The sequence below is a fragment of the Struthio camelus genome, chromosome 5, assembly GCF_040807025.1.
Source record: "Struthio camelus isolate bStrCam1 chromosome 5, bStrCam1.hap1, whole genome shotgun sequence".
Taxonomy (NCBI): Eukaryota; Metazoa; Chordata; class Aves; order Struthioniformes; family Struthionidae; genus Struthio; species Struthio camelus.
Window position 1 is genome coordinate 5,947,889 of NC_090946.1, and position 21,971 is coordinate 5,969,859.

Here is a 21,971-nt window from a genome sequence, read left to right on the forward strand (position 1 = left end):
TCGGGGGCGACCCGGGCCGGGAGGAGCTCGGCGGGGCCTCGACGTGGGTCACACGAGGCAGCGCCGCTTCCTGCCTGCCCTGCCCGCAGCCCCTGCCCTGCCCGCGCACGGCGCCTGCCCTCCCCGCTGCCCTCTGCCGCCGGCCACAGCCGACCGGGCGGCGACGGGCGGGAGGACACTGAGGGGGGACAGCGAGGGGGACACTGAGGGGGGACAGCGGGGACCGCGTCCCTGGCGCCGGCAGACCCCGCCCCGCCGCCCGCCCGCCCGCCCGCTCGCTCGCTCGGCGGCGCCCACGGCCGCCGGACGCCATCTCCGGCCTCTCTCCGCTCCCTCCCGCCCTCCGCCCGGGCCGCCGCGGGGATTGGCCGGCCGGGCCAGCTGCCTCTCGGCCATTGGAGGGCGCCTGCGCGCCGCCCGCCGCTGATTGGCGCCCCGCTCCCGCCTCTGGCCGGGGGTGGGGGGAGCGAGCGGCCGGCGGCGAAGATGGCGGCGGGGTGGCTGGCTGTGTGGTGGCGCCTGGCGGCGGCGGCCGGGTCCCGTCGCGTCGCGTCGCGTCGCGTCGCGTCGCGTCCTGTCTGGTGCGGTGGCGCGGCGCTGCTGGAGAGCGGCAGGCTGCGGGACGCGCGGCGGGTCGTGGCGCAGCCGGGCTCGGGGGCGGCGGGGGGGCCGGGCCGGGCGCGGGGAGGCGGTCGGGGCGGCCGGTCGCTCTCGCCTGGGCAACGCGCAACGGTTGTGGCAGCGCCGTTGGCAGCGCGGCGGGACCAAGCGGGACGTGCGCGATGGTGCCGGCCGCGAGCTGCTGGCAGCACCGGCGGGCGCCGCGGAGGAGCGAGCGCCGGCAGCGGAGCGCTGGGTGTCTGCGGGCGCTGTTTGCCGGCCCGTGCAGCGAGTGCCCGGCGGGCTGCGGGCGGCGCCGGAGGAGGGAGCGTTGGCAGCCGGCGGCCGGGCTGTCCGGAGCGCCGGGGAGGGGGCAGCGCTCGGGCAAGGGCTTCCCTGGCGGCCCCGAGGCGGCCGGGTGGCGCTTCCCGCCCCGCCGGGGGCTCGTCCGCTGCCGGGGGCGGCAGGTTTCCAGCGCGGCTGCCGCCCTCCCTCGGGCTTTCTTCGGGGGCGGGTGTTGGCAGGCTGGTTCCCAGCCCTGTGGGAGCCGCTGGAGCCTGGTGGTGGAGCGGCGTGTGGTGGCGCTGGCGCGGGGTCCTTCCTTGTCTGTCTGTCTGCCCGTGCAGAGCTTTCAGCCTTTGCTGTAGAAAGTGGAATCAGAGCGTATCATTTGGCCAGGGGGAAAAACCATCTCCTTGCCTGTGAAGCGTATAAGTAGAAGATGTGTTTTACTGGCGAGGCTGTTTTGGGGTTTCAGCTGCCTGAGGAGCTGAGAAGCGTAGTGGGAGCTGTGTCCTGTCTCTGCAAGATCTCTGTCTGCTTCCTTTGTGGCTGCTGAGAGCTGATGTGCTCACTGAGAGCTCGGTTGTGTTTCTCGGTTGTGTTTTCTGTTGCCTGGCTCAGCTCAACGTGGCCGCTTTGTCTGTCTGCGGGGGCAACTGGGGCGTGCAGCTCCCGCTGCCGGAGGGCTGTGGGGTGTTTCAGTTCCCAGTAGGTCATGACCGACTGGGTTACGCTCCCCGGGGCTCCTCTCCGCAGGTAAGGCCGGTGGGAATGTCTCGTGCCAGGGGAAGGGGCTCTCTGGGACAGCTCTGGCTGGGCTGCAGTGTACTGGAGCGTAGGAGGGGCTGGAGGACTTTGGACTTGCTTCTCTTTGGCTTTGCTTTTTGGAGTTGTTTAGCAAGCTCCCGGCCTGGGCTTCCCAACGACCTGTGCTTGTGGCTGCCCCTTTTTGGGGAGCTGTTGGGCAGTTGCTGCGAAAGGCAGCCCGGAGAGTCTTGGTGTTGCGGAGAGTTGAATTGTGCAACTGTTTCTTGCAGAGTAGAGAACGTGGCGCTGGAAAACGAGGTGGGACATGTCTGCGAGCTTTTAGCTAAGGAGGAAAGCAGTGATTTGGGGCAGAACCTCAAGAGCTCCCTTGCCTTTTCAGGGAAGCCACGGGCACTAATACAGGAGAGGGAGTGTGAGTTGTGTGCAAGAGCTGCTGTTGCTGTGTTGTGGTGCAGTGCCAGACTCGAGAGAGGGTCTCTCCTTTTCTAGGTGTCTGGGCGTCCCCTGCAGCCCACGCAGTAGGAACGTTGTGTCCCCTCGGCATTTCTGTACTGTGCCGGCGCCTTCTCCCAGAAGGCAGGCCTCTTGGTGTTCAGCGTTGTCGCCTTGCACACGAAGGAGGAGGAGAAACGGGCCTGAGCTGCGTATGGGAGGAAGAGGCTTTTTGCCCATCACTGGCAGCGCGCAGAGAGCAGCAGCGCTCGGGCTCCTTCCGAGACCTTTGAGGCCTGGTAGGTGCCAGACAAGCTACGGCTTTGGTTTATTTATTTCATTATTATTATTGTTTTTTTCATATTTGGGGCCACTAGTTGTGTGCGTTTCTGCTCTGTTTTCAGCAGGAGCCGTGCTCTGTGGATGCACTGAAGGCCAGAAGGCAGAGCCGCAGCGCCTGCTCCCCGGGGGGGACGCGGGGTCGGGCCCGAGTGTTGAGAGAGGGGAAAGTGCCTGGTCCTGCTCTTTCTGAAGAGCTCTGTTTTGTTTTCCTAGGTGCTGGTTGCTGGCCCCTTGGCCTCAGGGCTTTGTGTGGGGGCAGCCACTGGGCAGGGCTTTTTTGTGCCCCCACCAAAGCCCTGGGGCTGGGGAGTGTGGGGGTCTGGGCTGAGGCCTGCCCCTGCTGCCCTTAAAGGCAAGGTTGAGAGGCTTTAAGGCTCTTCAAGTCTCTGGGGGCTCTTCAGGGAACTTGGAGTCCCTTAATTTCTTCCCAAGTCCCTCAGTGTAACTTGGAGAACCACCTGAGTCCCTGAGGTTGGTCTTCCAGTTACACTGAGGGACTTGGGAAGAAATTAAGGAACTCCAAGCTACTTGAAGGGCACCCTGAGACTTGAAGACTCTGAAAGTCTCCCAAGCCTGCCTTTAAGGGCAAGGGTGGGTGTCGGGGGCCTCGACCCGACCGGCTTCCTCCGGGGGGCAGGGGCAGGCCTGGCCCCACTGGAGCCGCTCCCACTCGAGGGAGCTGCTCGGGGCAAAAAAGCGCCGCGGCCTCGCTGTGCCTGGGCGCCCTCGCTGCTCGGCCACGTGCCCCCAGCCGAGTTGACGACCAAACCTTTGCTGTCATGAGGAACGCCCACGTCCAGCCGCGGAAAGGTCGGGGCCCCGGGGACCTAGATGGACCCACAGCGGCCGTGGCTGCTTTCTCCATCGCCTGGGGGCCTGGCAGGGCTGGCAACGCTGCTCTCCCTGGAGAGGAGGCTGCTCTCCCCCTTGGGCTCCGGGATCGGGTCCCTGGGGGCCGGGGGCCGGGCCCGGCCGTCTCGCTGACTCCGCTGGCGCTTCCACAGGGCCGGGCGGGCTGCAAGGAAAAGACAAGAGCCCTTGGTGGCCCCGTCCTCTGCCCGGCTGCTGACAGCTGAGCTGCCGGGTGCTGTCCGGCCGGAGAGGGCTCCGCGGGCACAGGACCGCGGCTCCCTCCTCTTCCTCCTCCTGGTGCTGGGCAGGGCAAGGCGATCGCTGCCAAACTCCTCTGCGTCCTGCCTGCCTGCAGGTGCTGCACGAGCCCCTCCCCGCCTGGCTGGGGTGAAGCCAGCAGGGTGCAGTGCGGGGGGAGGGGGGCTCTGGGGTGCCCCACAAGACAATCCAAGCCTCAAGGGAGCTCCAAAAGGCAAACTGAGGAGCCTGGGGCGCATGGAGAAGCGAGCGGCAGGCTGAGGTACCAAATGGAGGGAGGGCTCCAAGGTGCTCTGGAAGGGGAAAAAAAACCCAAACAAACAAGCCCCAAGGCTCTGGGGATCCAAAAAGCAAACCCCAGGGCTCCAGCACATCCCCACAGGCGAGCAGAAACATCTCAGATGCTTCAAAAGGCAAGCTCTCTCTCAAAGAGCTACAGAGGGCTCTAGGAAAAGCACCCTGAGGTGGCTAGAGCACCCTGAAAAGCACACTAAGGGCTCTGGGGTGTCCCAGAGGCACCCCCAGGGGTGCAGGGTGCCCCAAAAGCTACACTGAGGGTCCAGGGGCACCCTGAAAGGCACCCCAATCACTCTGGGGTGCAAGGAAAGGCACTCTGAGGGGGCCCAGGGGACCCCAAAATACATACCAACAGGCCCAGGACATACCTAAAAGGACATGAAATTGGTCTGTGGTGCCCTGAAAGCCGCATCTTGAGCTCTGGGGTGCACCAAATGGCACAGCAAGGGGACCGACAGGCACTGAAAGGCACACCAAGGGGTCTGGGTGACCCCAAAAAGCACACCAAGGGGCCTTGGGCACCCTGGACGGCACACCGAGGGGCTGAGGCACTCTGAAAGAAACACCGGGGGGTCCGCGCGGCCTGAGCAGCACAGCGAGAGGCCAGGAAAGCCCTGAAAGACATGGCAAACACTGCCAAAAGTGACACCGCGGGCTCCAGGGCAGCCCCAAACGCGCAATGGGGGCGCCGCGGAGCACCCACAGCCCCACTCGGGGCTCAGGCTGCACCGAAACGCCCACCGAGGAGCCCGGGGCAGGAGGAGAAAACTGCTGAGGGCGCCAGACCTCTCCGAAAGGCCCAACGCGGGGCCAGGGGCACCCCAAAAGCCACAACCGGAGCTCTGCGGAGCACAACAATGCACACCAAGGGCACAGGGCAGCACCCAAAGGCACCCTCAGCAGGGGCTGGCACCCCAAAAGGCACACCCAGGCTTTGAGGCACCCTGAAACGCACCCCGAGCAGCCATGGACACACTGCAAGGCAGACAAAAGGCGTCCAGGGCACCCCCAGAAGCACAACAAGGCCTCTACGGCACCCCGAAAGCCACAACGACCCGCCTGGGACCTACCAAAAACCACACTACATGGCTCTGCGGTGCCCCAAAAGCCACATCCGCAGCCCTGGGCTGCCCCAAAAGCCACACCAAGGGGCCCAGCGCACACCAAAAGGCACCCTCAGCACCTCTAAGCACCCCAAAAGGCCCACCAGACGGCTCCATGGCACCCCCACACGCACCCCGAGGGCGCTGCGGGCCCCCCCCCACGCACCCCGAGGGCCCTGGGCACACCAAAAGGCACGGGCAGGCACCCGCGACACACCAACACGCCCACCGAGCTCCCTGGGCCACCAGGAGAGCCACAACCAGGGGCCGCAGAGGCACCACAAGGCACAGCCAGGCCTCTGCGAGCAACCACACGCACCTCACAAGCCCTGGCCAGCACCAAAAGACACCCCCGAGGGCCCAGGACACCCCCAAAGGGGCCACGAGGCCTCTGATGAGCGCCCCAACCCCCTTCCAAGGGCCACCGGCAACCCTAACGGCACCACAAACGCCTCCGGGCAGCCACCGACCCCACACCAAGGCACCCAGCGGACACCACAAAGCACACCCAGGGCTCCGGCTGCCCTCCCAGAGCACACCCATACGGCCAGGCCACCCCCAAAGGCCCCCAAGACGCCAGCGCAGCACCCAGAGGCACACCGAATGCCCTGGGGAGCACCAGCGGGCACCACGAGGGCTCTGGGGCGTCCCCAGAGGGGCAGCGACGGGTCTGGGCAGCACCACGGGGCACCTGAAGAGCCCTGCGGCGGGCACAAACGCACACCGAGGGGTCACGGACGACACAAAAGCACAACATGGGGTCTGGGCACCCCCCAAAGCTACCCCGAGGGGTCGCAGGTGCCCCAAAAGGCACCAAATGACTCAGAGGCACCACAACAGACAGACCAAGGGGGCTGGGATGGGGCCAAAAACCACCTCCAGGAGTGTGCGGCACCCCAGAGGGCACACGGAGGGCCTCGGCCACCTCCAAAAGAGTCCAAATGAGACCGCAGAGCCCATCCAAACCCGTCCAAACCTGCAGAGCCTGCCACAAGGCCGTCCGAGCATGCAGAGCCTGATACGAAGGGGTCCAGGACGCACCCAAAGGCACGCGGAGGCTCCACGGCCGCACTCGAAGGCATGTGGAGGATACTCAACTTACCAGAACGACATTGTGACGCTCGCCAATCTTGTAGAACGACACTCGGTGGCTCCCTGGCCGCATCAAAAGGCACACAGAGGCTCTCCCACTTCGTAGAACGACACTTGGAGGCAGCCCAGTCTCCTACAATGACATTTGGAGACTCCCCGCTATCCTAAAATGACACTTTGAAGTTCCCCGGCCACACTGAAAGGCACGTGAAGGCTCCCCAGCCTCCTGGAATGAAACTCGAACGCTGCCCAGGCTCCTAGAATAACACTCAGAGGCTCTCCGGCCTCCTAGAACAACACTTGGATACTACACAATCTCCTAAGGCCCAGCCTCCTACAACCACACTCCGAGGCTGCCCAGCCTCTTACAATGGGACTTGGAGACTGCCCGCTCTCCTACAACCACGCTCGAAGGCTCCCCGGCTGCACCGAAAAGCACGCCGAGGCTCCCCGCCCATACCCAAAGCAACACAGACGCTGCCCGCTGTCCTACAACGACACACGGAGGCTCCCCAGCTTCCTACAATGACACGCCGAGGCTGCCTGGCTGCACCCAAATGCATGCAGAGCCTGCCCGGACCCTCACAAAGGCACGCGGAGCCTGTCCAGCAGTACCGAAAGGTGTGCGGAGGCTGCCCAACTGCACCCTAAGGCATGCGGAGGCTGACCACTCTCCTACAACAACACTCCAAGGCTCCCCAGCTGCACCGAAAAGCACGCTAAGGCTGCTCACCGTACCCAAATGCATGCAGGAGGCCAGACAGCCTCCGCGACGACACTCTGAGGCTCCCAGGCCTCCTAGAATGACACTCGGAGGCTGCCCGGCCGCACCCAAAGGAACGCGGAGGCTGCCCGGACCCTCACAAAGGCACGTGGAGGCTGCCCAGTCGATTAGAATGACACTTGGAGGCTGCCCACTCTCCTACCACCCCACTTGGAGGCTGCTCACTCTCCCAGAACGACACTCCCAGGCTCCGCAGCCGTACCGAAAAGCACACCAAGGCTCCCCACCCATATCCAAACGCATGCGGAGGCTGCCCACTCTCCCTGGAATGGCACGCGGAGGCTGCCCGGCCGTACCAAAAGGAATGCGGAGGCTCCCCGGCTTCCTAGAACGACACTTGGAGGCTGCCTGGCCGCACCCAAAGGCATGCCGCGGCTCCCTGGCTGTACCAAAAGGTACACGGAGGCTCCTCACTCTCCTACAACGACACTCGGAGCCTAACGGCCATACTGAAAGGTAGGCGGAGGCTCCTCAGCCTCACACAAAGGCACCCGGAGGCTCCTCGGCCTCCTAGAACAACACTCAGAGGTAACCCAGCCGCACCCGAAGGCACAAGGAGACTCCCCAGTCTCCTCGAACAACACTTGGAGGCTCTCCGGCCTGCTAGACCGACACACAGCTGCCTGGTCTCTCAGAAAGACACACGGAGGCTGCCCGGCCTCCCAGAACGACACGCGGAGGCTGCCCAGCTGCACCCAAAGGCAGAAGGAGGGCTGCCTGGGGCACTTTAGGGAGCTGCCCCCACCTCCCTGCCCACTCCCTGAGGCCGCCAGGGGGCAGGCGCAGCCATAGGAGGGCTTCCCCAGGCTGGGGCTCCCCTCAGGCCTTCCAGCCCTGCCATGTCCCCACCTCGGGGATGCTGGGCTACACCTGCTGGCAAGGAGAGGCTGTGCTGAGGAAGGCAGGCCTAAGGGAGCAACCGAATGAACACAGAGGAAGACTGTGACTGCCCTCAGTGATCTTGTGGGCAGGAAGGGCCGAGTCCTAGCTGCTGCTTCAGCAAGGCAGAGCCAGATCTGGAAGAAGCTGTCATGCCATACTCACTTGCAAAGCATCAGAAGCAGCAAAAGAAAAAATACCTTGCAGCAATGTGGGTTGGAACCCTTCTCTCTCAAGGACCTGGGCTGAGCCACAAACAGAGGTCCTGACAGCTGCTTCTTGCAGTGGGACAATTTCATTCTGGGGCACTGGTGGACGCCTTCTGCACAGGAGGCAACTGCTTCAAAGGCCCTCCAGCAGGGAGGCTACACCTATTGCTCATTCTGAAGGGGAAGGAAACTCACAGCCACAGCATGGAGTCCATACTTGCCAGTTCCCAGCACACTCTCCTCCCTAGGATGCAGGTGCAACTCCCAGGCTGAGCGCTTTCTGAACCTCGGCAAGCCAAAGCGGGCTGCAAGGATGCTCCCAGCATCTGGCGCAAGCGCGTCGCATCTCCTTCGAGAGGCCACAGTGATTCGAATGCACAAGCAAAGCAGCAAAGGTTGTGTCCCTCGAGGGATGCTCCCAGCTGTACAGCGGGGGTGGCTGTGTCCTCAGTAACCGCTTAGCTCTCCTGGAGTGTCTCCAAAGCCTGGGGTGAAGGCTGTGTTGAGGCTTCAGCTCTTCACTCTTGCCTCTTCCTCCTGCATTGTACAGGGCCGGGCGCAGGCAGGAGCCGGTCAGCAGGGGCCGTGGTGCTGGGGGCAGGCAAGGTGCTGGGGGGGCCGGTCAGAAAGCGCTGGGGAGGAGCAGCGCCCCAGGCTGGAGCTCAGTGGCCACCGGTTCAGCAGCTCAGGCTGGGGCTGGCTGAGCCAAGCTGGGCCGGGGCAGAGCAGCGGCCCTGAGGGAAGGTCCAGGGTGGCCCAAGCACGGCGACAAAGCGCCTGTCTGCAGACAGACTTCTCCTCCCCGACCCTGCCCGGAGGTTTCTTTTCATTAAGGTTACCTGATCAAGGACCACGGGGCAAGTGAGAAGAAAACTCCACAGAGACCTGAACCTGACAGGCGAGGGAGAACAGACAAGGGCAAAGGCCAAAAGCCTCCAGTCTAAACTTACCTGGCCCTGAGGACACTACAGGCATAGTCTGGGAGAGGGATAACCTGGGCTTTGTACGTGATGAAGCAGACCTGAGGATTTGGGGTTGTTCATGGGGGGTCGTGGACCCGTGCAGACCGGAGTAAGCAATGTGTGGGGCAGGGGCTCAGGGAGGAGCAAAGAGGGGGAATAGGATGGAGGGGTGTAAGAGGGGCCCCTGAACAGCACTGAGAGGCTTCTGAAGGAGCAACAATAGCAAAACAGCCAGGAAGACACCTTCAAAGGATTGACAGGAGCTTTATTCATGTTACTGAGCACGGGAGAAGTTGTCAATTGTTTCCTTCATTTCCTAAAATAAAAAGATAAAAAATAATAATGGTCACCAACCAAACAAAGGCAAGCTTTCTATAAGCTGGAAGACAAACGCAGACCGACCCCTGGTAGCTGAGTTCTTCAGATAAAATAAAAGGATCTGTAGATGCATACAATTGCTGCTTGGCTCTACTTAGCAAATTACCTCCATTAACTGAGTTTTGTTATTGTCCCGCCGGTGGTGGTAAATACACTGGCTGAGCAGCAGATGGAGTTTCTCGAGGTGGCGTATGCTGCAGTCCTTGGTTGCCTCGCCCACAACATTCAGCAGCTGCTGAAGAAAAAAGCCAGACAGTAGACATTTACAGTAGCACGAGATCTTCTGAGCAGGCTCTCGCTGTGTTCACACACACACAAGAAGGCAGTCCAACACAACTCTCATCCTACTTTCTCGTATCGCTAAATAAAGGAGGAGTGAAACGTCAAGGAACAGACGTAAGCATGGCACCAGATTTCCATGGAGGAAATGAGCTCCTTGGACCTACTTGAGAGAAAGAGCAAGGCTTCAGTTTCGTTAGCTGAATGAGAAAGCTTCTAAGGGCGCCAGGCCTCTCTGAAAGACCCAACGCGGGGCTAGGGGCACCCCAAAAGCCACAACATCCAGCCCAGCAGAGAGCAAACAGGACATACAAATGGGCCTGGGCTGCCCCCAAAGACACACCAAGGGGCCCAGTGCACACCAAAAGGCACCCTCAGGAGCTCAAAGCACCCCAAAAGGCCCACGAGGTGGCTCCAGGGCACCCCCACAGGCATGCCGAGTCCCAGAGGGGCACCCATAGGGTTGGCAGGTCCCCTAAAAGCAGCAGGGGACCAGAGCGCCCCAAAAAACACACCAAGATGCATGAGGCACCCCAAGAGGCACAGCCAGCAGCCAAGGACAGGCCAAAAGGCACACAGAGGGGGCTTCTGCTCACCGAAAGGCACTGCGACGCGGTGCAGGCACCCCGAAAGGCACAATGTAGGGCCAGGCCTGCACCAAAAGGCACACCAAAGGTGTCTGAGGCCCCCAAAAGACACAGGAAAAGGGCTTGAGGCACCCCAAAGCTCACACCGAGGGCACCAGTGCACCCCCACAACCACAACAAGAGCACTGCGGTGCCCCCAAAGGCACAACCACCCCCCTGGGGCCTAAAAGCACGTGAAATGTGTCTGCGGGGCCCCGAAAGCCACAGCCGGAGCTCTGTGGAGCACCAGAAGGCAGAGCAAGGGCCCAGGGGGCTCCCAAAGGCACAGCGCAGGGTCCGGAGCGGGCTGAAAGGCACACTGGGGTTTCACAGGTGCCTCAAAATGCACCCCAACAGGACTGAGACACCCCAAGAGGCACACTGAGGGCTCTGGAGAGCACTGCAAGGCAGGCCCAAGGGCCACGGGCAACCCAAAAGGCACCAGAAAGGGCTCAGGGATGCCCTCAAGGCATCGGGGGACACCAAGAAGCACACCGAGGGCTCCGGCTGGCCTCCCAGAGCACACCCATACGTCCGGGACACCCCCAAAGTCCCCCAAGAGGCCAGCACAGCACCCAGAGGCCTGCTATCTATATGATAATTTCCCAGAGATTTGGGCTTCATCAGATGATCGAGTGATTTTGAGGAAGTATTTCACACTGCTGGGGATATTGGGTAGGGTCCGGCTGCAGGTTCTACTCTTCCTTCTGGGCATTGCAGCAGCCAGAGGTATGACGAAGATGCAAGCATTCAGTCCCTGGTGGGTTAGAGCTCAGATAAGGTACCAGATAAGATTTTGAGAACTAAGGAGCAAATGTTGATGCCTCTGACAGTACATACCTTGTAATGTGTTAGGGAAACTAATCGGAAACTTTAGGCATTCCAAGTTCTCTGAAGTGCTGGCTATATGGATTGCTATGAACTAATGGCATATACCTAATAGCTGAGGCACAACCAACCACTGGTCAGTTTGGGAAGACCTGGTTACTCGGATGTTCTTTGGGAACACTCAGAACCACAGTATCTGTGGAATTTGGGCAGGATCTCCATGCAGATCTCCTTGGCTGTGGATGTTGCTGCATCTCAAATCACGGGGAGGATCTGATGGTGGAGAGAACAAAAATGTAGCTGGCCTCCTGAAACACAGACAACAGAAGAGAATACAGACCTACTCACAACTAAGAATTAGTTCTCACTTGACCATTTAGAAGTTAGACACTTAATCTGAGGCTGCAGTTGAGACACTTCCAAAAGACACTTCTTTTAGGAAGTGTCGGAATGAATTTCTCTTCTCCTCATTGTCTGCAGAAGCAGCCCAGAGAGCTAGATTAGGCTACACATTTAGATTATAAGAGGAGCTTGGACACCTACCTCACAGATAGATATCTTTGGGCAGATCCATCTTCCCTAATACAGGAATTTAAAAGCACAGTTGCCAGTTCATGGAGGTCATGAAACATTTGAAAATTTCTGCATAAGAAATATCCACATAAGACTGGCAGAGGTGACAGAGGAATTGAGAAAAATCCTTGCTCAGCTGGGGGCCTTGGAGGGCTGTCCTGATGACATGGTAAATGGCATTAGATACCTCATGCTTAAGCAATAAAGCTAGATGGGAGCTAGAATGTCAAGCTCACAAGTAAAAACTTTAAATGAAGACACCTGCAGCTGGATATCTTTGCCTGGTATGAAAAATCCCTCCCCCTCCCGCCCAGTGCAGTCCATTGTACTGAACATAAGATAGCCATAATGTTGAAGTCTGTATGTGGGGCTGTCATTTAGGCTCCTATTAAAGGGGAAAAACACATGACTTGTATGTTTGAGAGATCTGCTTTAGGTGGTGGTGACTAACACCTAAGGCATGCCTACATTTCTTTTTTCATAACTATAAAGAGCATTTGGTCTTGCTTAGAAGTAGCTGTCTGTTTTGCAGTTGTCTATTTTGGGGCAGAATAATGCCACTGATAATTAGGAGAAAGGGAGGAAGGCCAAAATCCCTCCCTCCCTCATCTATAAATCCACTCTGTCCATCAGTTCATGGCACTAATTGTTTGCTGGGATCACATCAGCCAGAATACTACCAAATCTGTTTCTGGATACATTGCTTTATGTATGATCTTCAGATCTTTGTTCTGCGTTTACAGAACACTTAACATTTCTTACTGGAATACAAAGAATGGCTAGTATTGATACTTAATAGGATGTCTATTTTATTCCTAAAGGTAACAATTAATCCCAGGCAATGGCTGAAGAAAAATCCCATGGCACTAACTAGATATATGCTTTTTGGATTGACTGATCTTCCAGAGATGCAGGCGCCACTTCTCCTATTTTTATTTATCTATGTGTTCACCATCCCGGGGAATTTTGAGGGAGTCATGATAATTAGGGTTGGCACACAGCTGCACACAATATACTTTCTGAGCAACCTCTCATTTCTAGGTGCTTGCTTCTTCTGTACTGTAGTTCCCAATAAGCCGTCAGAGAAGAAAGATATTTCTTCTAGCCAGTGCTTAACACAGCATAGCTTCTTTGCTCCTTTCGCCACCACAGAGTTTCTCTTGGATGCAATGGCTAAGAGAATCATTCCATGGCCATCTGTAACCCACTACTCTTCACTATCATTATGACCAAGAAAGTCTGTGGCATTGGTGGCTGGGTCCTATTTCTGTGGCTTTGTGAACTCTTCGATACACACCTGTGGGCTGCTGAGGTTGAAGTTCTGCAACTTCGGCGTCATCCATCACTTCTACTGTGAAATCACCACCCTCCTAGAACTCTCCTGCAGTGACTTCTACGTCAATATGATGCTGGTGTTCACTGCTGGCACTTTCTGTGAAACAAGTGCTTTTCTCATTGTCAGCATCTCATATACTTTCATTATTGCCATGCTGAGCATCCCTTCTGCCCAAGGCAGAAAGCAAGCCTTCTCCACCTGTGCCTCCCATCTGGCTGCTGTTGCCATGTTTCATGGGACTTTATGTATTTTCACCCAAGTTCCAACTACGCACAAGATACAAAGTGGCCTCTGTTGAGCTTTAGGCAAGGGATGTTTCGTAGATAGATGCCCCTGAAGACAGCAACCTTTAAATGAATGAAGTTTCTGCAATGATCCTTAGGTAAAATAAGCATGATTAATATTATTAGAGAAATAATTCACTGCTTTGTACACTTGACTCTTCTTGTTATACTCAAGTCCACCTTAATTTATGTTTGATGCAGTTAGACTGGAGGAATTCAGTAGGACTTGTCCTTCGAAAGGGCCTCTTTTCAGCCTCCATGAAGTTCTTTGTCATGTGGTAAACAGGATACAATTACAATGGCGATCTCCAGACATACATAAGTGATCAATTTAAGAAAACAGTTGCTTCTAAGTCAGAGCTGCAGAAGCTATTACATGTGAAGAGGAGAGACTGACTTGAGGGCATATACGCACTGGAAGTTGTCTGGTTACCCTACACATACTTTCACTTACCTTAAACTCATATATCCTAGACATGTTAAACTCTAAACTTAGGCAATCCCAAAAAAGAGAATAAATTCTAAACCTCAGCATCTATTTCAACTTTATATGGAATAATCATGTGGCTTTTCTCACCTGTGGCTTCACAACATGAAGATTTTTTTTAATCCCATATCAGAACTAAGCAAAGAAAAGTTAATGAGTCCTTTTTTTTATAATTAGCTATTGAGGATAAGGCCTAAGGCTACACTTCCTCCACACTTGGAGTTTGTAATGATCCCCTCTGACTGGCTTGAAACTCTTTGCTGAGCTGTGCTTTACTTCAGGGATTCTGTCCATGAGGGCCATATAAGTAAATCTACCCAGAAGCTGTCTCCCTACACAATCCCTTTGGGGCAGTGTCAACCATTCTGGCCAAAAAACTGGTACGATTCACTGCTTCTTCTTGCTGCTGGAGCTGAAATAATGATTTTCTTTCTTTTCAGATGTCAGCTTGCAAACTTCCACTTCTCTCCTCATGTTACATTAGAATCATTTGAAAACTGGAGGCAAAATGGATTACATTTCTTCCTTCTGTCTTAAGATGCTGCACGCATATTTTATACAACTCAGAGCAGATTCTGAAAGACTCACCTGGATGCTAGGTAAGACTAGAGTATTATACAGCGAGAAGGATTCTCAGCACGTACTTCAACTCTAGAATAAGATCTGATTCTACAGTCTTCAAGCTTGAAAAGGTATTGATTCAGAGCAAAAGCTTATTATTGGAATAAGTCTGCACTGTACCATTTGCCATCTGGCTGAAATGCTTATTCTAATTACTAGGCATCACTTCCAGACTTTAAATAGCTGTCACCAGCTCATTATAATAAAGCTTCTGTGAAAACCTTTGAATAGCTGATCTCCTGTCCTGAACTAAGTAGGCAGACTGAGCAGGCAGAGGGAAGGAACAAGAGTAGGACTACTCTAAGGAGCTAGGGTCACATCAGAAACCTGCAGCCTTGCTAGGAGCATTACACAGGTCTGAGCCTATGAGGAAGTCTCTGTGATTTTGGACAGTATGTCCCTGGAAATTTTTTTCCAGACAGAGTAAAAATGTGCCTCAGCAACAAAAACAGCTTTCCGCTTCTGCCCATGCTACAATATTATTTTTTGTTTGAAGAAGGAAAGATCTTGGTCCCAGCATTAGGGCTGAGCACACCTAGAATAGTAATAATGAGAAGGAGGAGAACGATCTGTCATGGATCTTTCCATCGGATGAGGAGGTGCTCAAGTTCCCTCAGAAAAATGTGTTCATTGAGTGGTGGAAGCAAAGAACAGCTGCAGCATAAAACAGAGAAATGTCCTACCAGCCATTTGTGATATGTTGGAGTGGCATGAAGAGATTTGCAAAGTGAAAACAAATGTCTGTCGTGCAACTTGAAGTGAAATGTAGTTTCGTACAGAAGTGGAGTGCAATGATGCACCTCAGACCTGGGCTGGCCACTCTGACAGGTACCTCTGAAACTCTAAGGATGACGACTAAGTTGCAAATTCGCTGACCTGCCTTGCACCTGAGCAAAACTACTGAGCACTCCCCATGGCCTCCTCCTCCACTTTAGGACAGTGTTCTAGAGACAACAGCGCACTGTATTTCAGGAGCTCCTAATCACGCCTTAACAAAAGCTGTAACAAACGTCTTTGAAAATCAGAAGACAGATGAGCAACTGGGAGAGGCCTTGATATACTACAGAAATAGTATGTACTCTCCTCCTGTGGAAAAAGGGGAACTGCAGGGAGGATTCAGGTGGAAAAAAATTGACTCATGTGGTGGCACAGATTTGCTTCAGGTAGCTCTGCATTTAGGTCCACTCTTCCCCTCTCTGTTTTCCCTTCATTTCTCTTGAGTACCGTATCATCACTCTTTATCACCTATCTGGCTTGTAACCAAATTCCAACTCCTGAAAGGTTTTGGAGGAGTTATTCTGCCAGTGGGGATTTGCTGAGAACCTAACCATAGTTAGATGTTATCTAAAGCATCAAAGCTTTGGATTCTTTAGTGGATAGTCTAAATAAGAAACTCTGATTGTGGCATCATACATAAGCCATGCAATTGCTATCTCTTGTTTCACACTGTTTTGTTCATTCCAACAGGTACGCTATTGTGAAATATGATAAATATGGCTAAAGGCAATAACAACACAGTGACAGAGTTCATCCTCCTAGGACTGACAGACAAACCAGAGCTGCAACTTCCTCTCTTCATTGTCATCTTAATGATTTATCTCCTCACCCTGATAGGCAATCTTGGGATGATGACACTGATCAGGATAACTCCCCAGCTGCACACTCCCATGTACTTCTTCCTCTGCAATTTGTCTGTTGTTGATGTTTGCTATTCCTCTGTCTTTTCTCCAAGGATGCTAATTGGCTTCTTAGTGGAAAACAAAGCCATTCCTTACTCAGCATGCTTTGCCCAGCATTTCTCTTTCCTTGCGTTTGCAACTACAGAAGTGTTCTTGCTGGCTGTGATGGCATATGACCGCTACATGGCTATTTGTATCCCACTGCACTATACTATGTCTGTATCCAAGAGAGTCTGTATTCAGCTGGTGGCCGGGTCATACCTAGGGGGGATTTTGAACTCACTAACCCAAACGTGTTGCTTGCTGCAACTTCCATTCTGTGGGCCTAATGTCATCAACCATTACTTTTGTGACACTAACCCTCTGCTGAAACTCACCTGCTCCAGTAGCCGTATCAATGAGGTTTTACTTGTAACTTTCAATGGGGCCATTTCTATGTCTATGCTGTTCATCATCATCCTCTCATATGTGTGCATCCTCTTCTGCATCGTGAGGATTAGGTCTGCTGAAGGAAGGCACAAGGCCTTCTCCACCTGTGCCTCCCACCTTATGACTGTTACCTTGTTCTATGTGCCTGCAGGACTGAGCCACATGCAGCCAGGCTCCAAGTACTCACTGGAAATGGAGAAAGTCACTGCTGTATTTTATACCATTATAGTCCCCATGCTCAACCCACTGATCTACAGCTTGAGGAACAAGGAGGTAAAGGATGCATTTAGGAAAGCAACAGCAAATTAGCTATTTGTGAGTTAACCTGCTGACTGAACTGACGCCAAACACTTGATAAGACTATTTAAGAGTAGTGCGAGTTTTATGCCAGCCATGTGGAGTTGTAAGGGACCACATATATTTACAGAAATGAATGCAGCAAATTACAACCATGCCTTAAAATCTACAGAGATAAAATGTTACCTAATATCCTGCCATTATGGGCCTCTGTGAGATTTATTTTGTGAAATGTCCTGCAATATCATAGGAGGTGGTAAGAATAAACTCAAGAAATTTCCCTCTTAAGCTTGGTTTCTTAGGAAGTTGCAATAAGTCAAGCAGTGATTCCTCCAGGAGGAAGTTCACGGAGAACTGGAGACTTTTAGGGAGGTTTATACAGAAAATTCACTTTGGACAAGCAAGAAGAAAATCTCATTTGATTCAAGGAGGGCATGCTCATGGAAAGTAAGAAAAGCAGGAGGAGCAGAGAGCACTGAGCTGGCAGAAAATGAGATCTGTAAGTCTATATCTTGTGATTCAGAAACAGGAAGATGTTGAACAGTTGAGCTCATCACATAGTTGAGAGACCAAACCAGCAGACCCTGGAGGCAGCATAGCTGTGTGTGTGCTGAAAAGTCATTGCTGCATTGCCTCCAGACCTGGGGTGGGCCTCCACCCAAGCAGCTGGGATGTCTTCCTGCTGAATCCTGAGGCACTTTTGTCCCTGGGGCCTGCACATCCAGATCCAGCTTGTCTCTGCCTGTACCTGACAGCATAGCCATGCCCTCAAGCACCAAGATGGGTTTCCTCTTGCACCTGATTTCAAACAGCTGCCCAGCTGAGAAGGTACCACCAAGAGACGCTGCAGAATATCATGCTCTTTGAAGCAGAGATGAGGGATTGCAAATTTTTAGGAGCTTTTTAGCCATAAGAGTTAGGATACCAAGTCTCTAGAGAGAAGGTAGGTTTTTTTTGGCCACTTAGTGTTAATACCACTCCTACCAAGAATCTTCATTAACTTCATTTTGGCTTTCGTCATGTTAGATTACATTTTGTTTTTGAGATAGGACTACCCGCGTACCAGGTAGAATTGGGAAAATAGAAATAGCCTTGGTGATAGCATTAAAAAAAGAAAAAGCTTTGAGGACTTCTCGGTCCAGCTCATTGCATTTAGCAGTGAGAGGTGAAATGTATTTAGCACACCCTAATTTATAGGGAGAACTGAATTTCAGTTCCTGCAGCACCTAGGGAAGAGTATAACAGTTGTGTTGCTGTTCAGAGAGCAGCTGTACCTCCATCTGTGATTTACTGGGAATCCTGTGTACTACTTTTAAATCCCCTTCCTGTAATCCTGAAAAATAGGCTAATAGACCAATAAGGCAGCTTTCAAAACGCTGAAGGGAGATGCCAATATGAGCCACTGGAAACCAACATTTGCAACCACAGGCAACCCAGCTAAGATGTGAATCCCCTCTGGACATATGCAGGTTTCCTTTACACCAAGGCTCCTTCTTCTAAAAGCTGTTGCTTGGTGGATGAGAAGAAGACATTCATTTACTCTAGACTTTAAAAAAAAAACACTATTCAGGACAGCCAGTGAATCCAAGGGGAACACTTGCCAATTAAGGTGCCTTCCAGGACCACAGCAGTAAAAAGATATACATACAGGTATATGGGCACTCCCCAATTGCAATTCCCCTCTTCTTAAAGCAGAATTTTTCTTTAAGAGGAGATGTATTACACTAAAAGCCGCCCATTTTTCTCCACTTATGAACAGAAGGAAAGTAGAGTAACTAGCTTAGGTGAGCACATCTACATTTTAGATGCTTAAAGTGAGGAAAGGAGAGCTTCAGCCACATTGCAGACCACAGCCAGCCAAATCCAACCCTGACTTGGGTAACAGGGCTTTTTAGAACAATACAAAATCTCTGATTCCCTGGTTCACACCATCCCTGTGCTGCTTCTTCAGGGTCCTGCTTCAGGACTGCAAGGAAAACATGCTTCCCTGAATTTACTGTATTTTTGAGGTAGGCAAGTTGCCGGACTAAGGAAGCACATTTTAGTACTATCAGGATTTAAATTGTGTGCTTTGCCCTCAGCAAAGCAGCCACATAATCTCTCCGAGTGAAACCGGGCAAGCAGAGGAGCACAGGACTGCGCCCTATTCCCATACCTCCTCTTTTTCATAACCTAGTCTGTGCACCATGGCAGACAATGAATTCGCTTCTTGTGCTAAAAGCGCTGCTTCAAGACTCACATGATAGCACCAAGGCGTTTGTTCCCGCTCCAAAGTCAGATTCTTTAGAACCAAGGACTAACTGTCTTTCTTTGGTATAGACAAATTGCTCTTCACAGCAGTCATTGCCTTATGTCTCCTCTGAATATCCCTGTCATCTTCTGGTGGTTTGCTGTCATGTTCTGGAAACCTCCCTTGAGCGTGGTTTTCTGCAGGTCTGCATTTACTGGGGGTGGAGGGAGGAAAGGGCAATGAAGTATTTCAAGTACTCCTTCACCAGCTCCTGGCTTCTGCTTCTTCAAGGCAGTGTTGGGAAGTAACGTGTTCACACCAATACATGAACTCTCCAATCTGAAGTTGTTCACCAGCTGTTGCTATCGGCCGTTTTGGTGTGTGTTGTCAGCAGTATAATCCCAGACACCTCCAACATATTTGCTCTTCAGTGATCTAATGTCACGAAGCACAAGCGCAGGCTTGTTTCAGTTGTGAAGACTCAGCCTAGTTTATTGGTCACAAGGCATGGTCCCTACACGCTTGTTCTGACAATGTGTCAATGTATGCATGCCCGTGACAAGGCATTACTATAGATCCAGTTCCCCCGAGCCAATGCCATGACTGCATGATTTCTGATGCTTCTTCTATAAATTGCTCAAAAGACTGCATATTAGACTACATCTGAATGTTCACGTCCCAGCCCTGTCACAGGTCACCAGATCACTTATGTTAGATAAACATAGCTCTCACTCTCCCTTTTGGCAGGATTGCATCTTGCAGCATCCTGCAAACCTCGTTAGTGCATTCTTGTATAAACAGTCTCTATTTCCCAATCACCACTTTTGTGAAGGGGATGATTCGTGTCATAGCAAAGCCTAGCAAAGCCTCTGTAAGCGTAGATTTAGCACTGAGTGCTCCAGCAAAGCCCCCACTCAATGTGATCCCTTCAGAACAGGGTCTGGAGAAGCAAGGATTGCAGTTTTCCTTGAGTCATTCTGGAAGACATGGACAGGAACACATTTTGACAGCATGATCACTAGGACAGCCATGTGGAAGGAGAAGATCTGAGTTCTGGACCCCCTTCAAAAAGCAATTTGTTAATTTTGACAGTACCCAAGCAGAAAAATCCTAGAGAAATTCCAAGAGGCTGGATCAAATTGCAGGTCTTCTTCTATAACTGACTTAAATAGATACTCAGTTCTTCAAACTCATCTGCTCATCAACCAGTATGTTTGGGAAAAATAATTATCAGGCAGGCAACGATAATACTAGGAATTGTTTATTTCCAATCTGAGCATCCTTTTAGCTGGCAATATTGCTTTAATTTAGCATAATTTACACCCAAAACATCCTGAGACTGTTTCAGTTGGGGTAGGAAAGCACTAATGATCATTTGGATTAATTACTGAAGGCTCACTCTGTGATTAAAATGAATTGAAATTGTTTAAGGAAAACGATAGACTATGCTAGGGCTATACAGCCCTTATTTGTTCTATAATTTGCCTGTAAACCGAATTCAGGATGATCATATAAATGTCTTCATTACCCCTGAAGCAGAGAAGAGCTCCAAATGCATTTTTAAAGTCCGGATATATGTGAAAACAGTTTTGGGGCCAATAGTCTCCTCAGGGCACCCTTCACCTCTTTGTTCCTCAGGCTGTAGACCAGGGGGTTCAGCGTGGGTGTCAGGACAGTATAGAAGATGGAAATCACTTTTGCCCTATCCTGTTGATATGTTGCTTGAGGCTGGATGTAGGAGAACAATCCAGGCCCGTAGAACAGCGTGACGACAGCCAGGTGGGAAGCACAGGTAGAGAAAGCCTTAAGCCGTCCCTGAGCAGAGGGAATCCGCAGGATGGTGTAGAGGATATACATGTAGGAAACCAGTATCATCAGGACAGAGCCCATGACATTAAGTGCAGCACTAGTAAACTGTAGGAGTTCGTTTGTGCGGGTGTTGGAACAGGAGAGTTGAAGAAGGGAGGGCAGCTCACAGAAGAAGTGATTGATGCCTCTGACCTGGCAAAAAGATAATCTCCCGGCCAACATGGTGTTTATCAGAGAGATGAGGAAGCCTGCAGCATACACGGAAGCTGTTATCCTGTAACAACGCGCCCTGGACATAACAACTGTGTAAAGCAATGGTTTACAAAGAGCCATGTATCGGTCATAAGCCATTATGCCCAAGAGAAAGCACTCACAGGCAATCAGGGCGAGAAAAAAATACATCTGGACAAAGCAGCCCACAAAAGAAATGTCACTCCTTCTGAACAGGAAAATCTCTAGTGCTTTGGGAACGACATCCGAGGAAAGGCAAAAATCCATAAAAGACAAGTGGCTCAGAAAGAAATACATGGGTGTGTGAAGCTGAGAGTCAGCGTTGATTAACAGAATGATCACCAGGTTCCCCATCACCGTTAAAATGTATAGGAGTAAGAAGACTGTGAACATGGTGCTTTCCAGCTCTGGGAAGTTAGTGAAGCCCAAAAGGATGAAGTCTGGCATAACTGTGAAGTTTTCTCCATCCATACTTTCTCTAAATGATGACGAATGTGAATAGAAAGTACATGAATTATTGAAATTAATCTCATAAGGGAGAAATGCTGTGGAAGCAACAGAGTTTCATCCATAAAATAAGTGCATAGAAAATAGTGTATTTTCTAGAGAAATTCAAGTCCCCTGTGTTTGCGTCTTCACCCCAAGCTTCAAAGTCAAAAAGATGAGGGATATCATTACACAGTCAGATATTAAAAGAGCATAATACTGACATAGTTTATATACTTTTTACTAATGATATGGTGAGAAATGCTAACATGTTAATTAAAAATGTAAAAAAAGGAAGTCAAATAAACCTATCCCAAACAATTCTCTCAAATAAATGAAACACACCAGCTGAGGAAAACAGGGAACATATGATTTTTCACTACCGTCTTCTGGAAGCTTTAGGGATTTTTCTCTATTTTGCTGTTTTTCTTTTATTTTCTTTTCCTTTTTTTTTTTGTCTCCAAATTGGACCAATGTTTTCCTGTGGCATCATTACTTCCAGTATATCCTTTTCATTGTGAAACAAGGGAATGCAGTT

The 21,971-nt window shown here is 52.4% G+C and overlaps 3 protein-coding genes across 4 annotated transcripts; 2 read left to right on the plus strand and 1 right to left on the minus strand.

The window, feature by feature from the left end:
• The first annotated feature begins 449 nt into the window (after positions 1 to 449).
• Positions 450 to 16,963, plus strand: LOC104144875 (olfactory receptor 5J3-like). Of its 2 annotated transcripts, none has more exons than XM_068944427.1 (3): positions 450 to 581; positions 2,140 to 2,381; positions 14,092 to 16,876. In XM_068944427.1, exon 3 carries the CDS (start codon positions 15,757 to 15,759, stop codon positions 16,687 to 16,689), a length of 933 nt encoding a protein of 310 aa, XP_068800528.1. In that variant the 5' UTR covers positions 450 to 581; positions 2,140 to 2,381; positions 14,092 to 15,756; the 3' UTR covers positions 16,690 to 16,876. The 2 variants fall into 2 exon arrangements, with proteins under 2 accessions (XP_068800528.1, XP_068800529.1); XM_068944428.1 differs by having other exon boundaries at positions 469 to 581; positions 15,740 to 16,963.
• On the plus strand, positions 12,407 to 13,790 carry LOC104144880 (olfactory receptor 5D18-like). Its single transcript, XM_068944051.1, is given in 4 exon segments — positions 12,407 to 12,720; positions 12,723 to 12,786; positions 12,788 to 13,116; positions 13,119 to 13,790. Coding segments are annotated over 4 exon segments (780 nt in total). The 5' UTR covers positions 12,407 to 12,422; the 3' UTR covers positions 13,208 to 13,790.
• Positions 16,964 to 20,467: 3,504 nt separating the features above from the next.
• Positions 20,468 to 21,418, minus strand: LOC104144881 (olfactory receptor 8I2-like). The gene has a single exon (XM_009676091.1). The coding sequence runs from the start codon at positions 21,416 to 21,418 to the stop codon at positions 20,468 to 20,470; it is 951 nt and encodes a 316-aa protein (XP_009674386.1).
• Positions 21,419 to 21,971: the final 553 nt, after the last annotated feature.

Excerpts from the sequence above, each read along its gene's own strand:
- LOC104144875 (XM_068944427.1), top strand. The coding sequence starts at position 15,757 with ATGATAAATATGGCTAAAGGCAATAACAACACAGTGACAGAGTTCATC.
- LOC104144881 (XM_009676091.1), bottom strand. The coding sequence starts at position 21,418 with ATGGATGGAGAAAACTTCACAGTTATGCCAGACTTCATCCTTTTGGGC.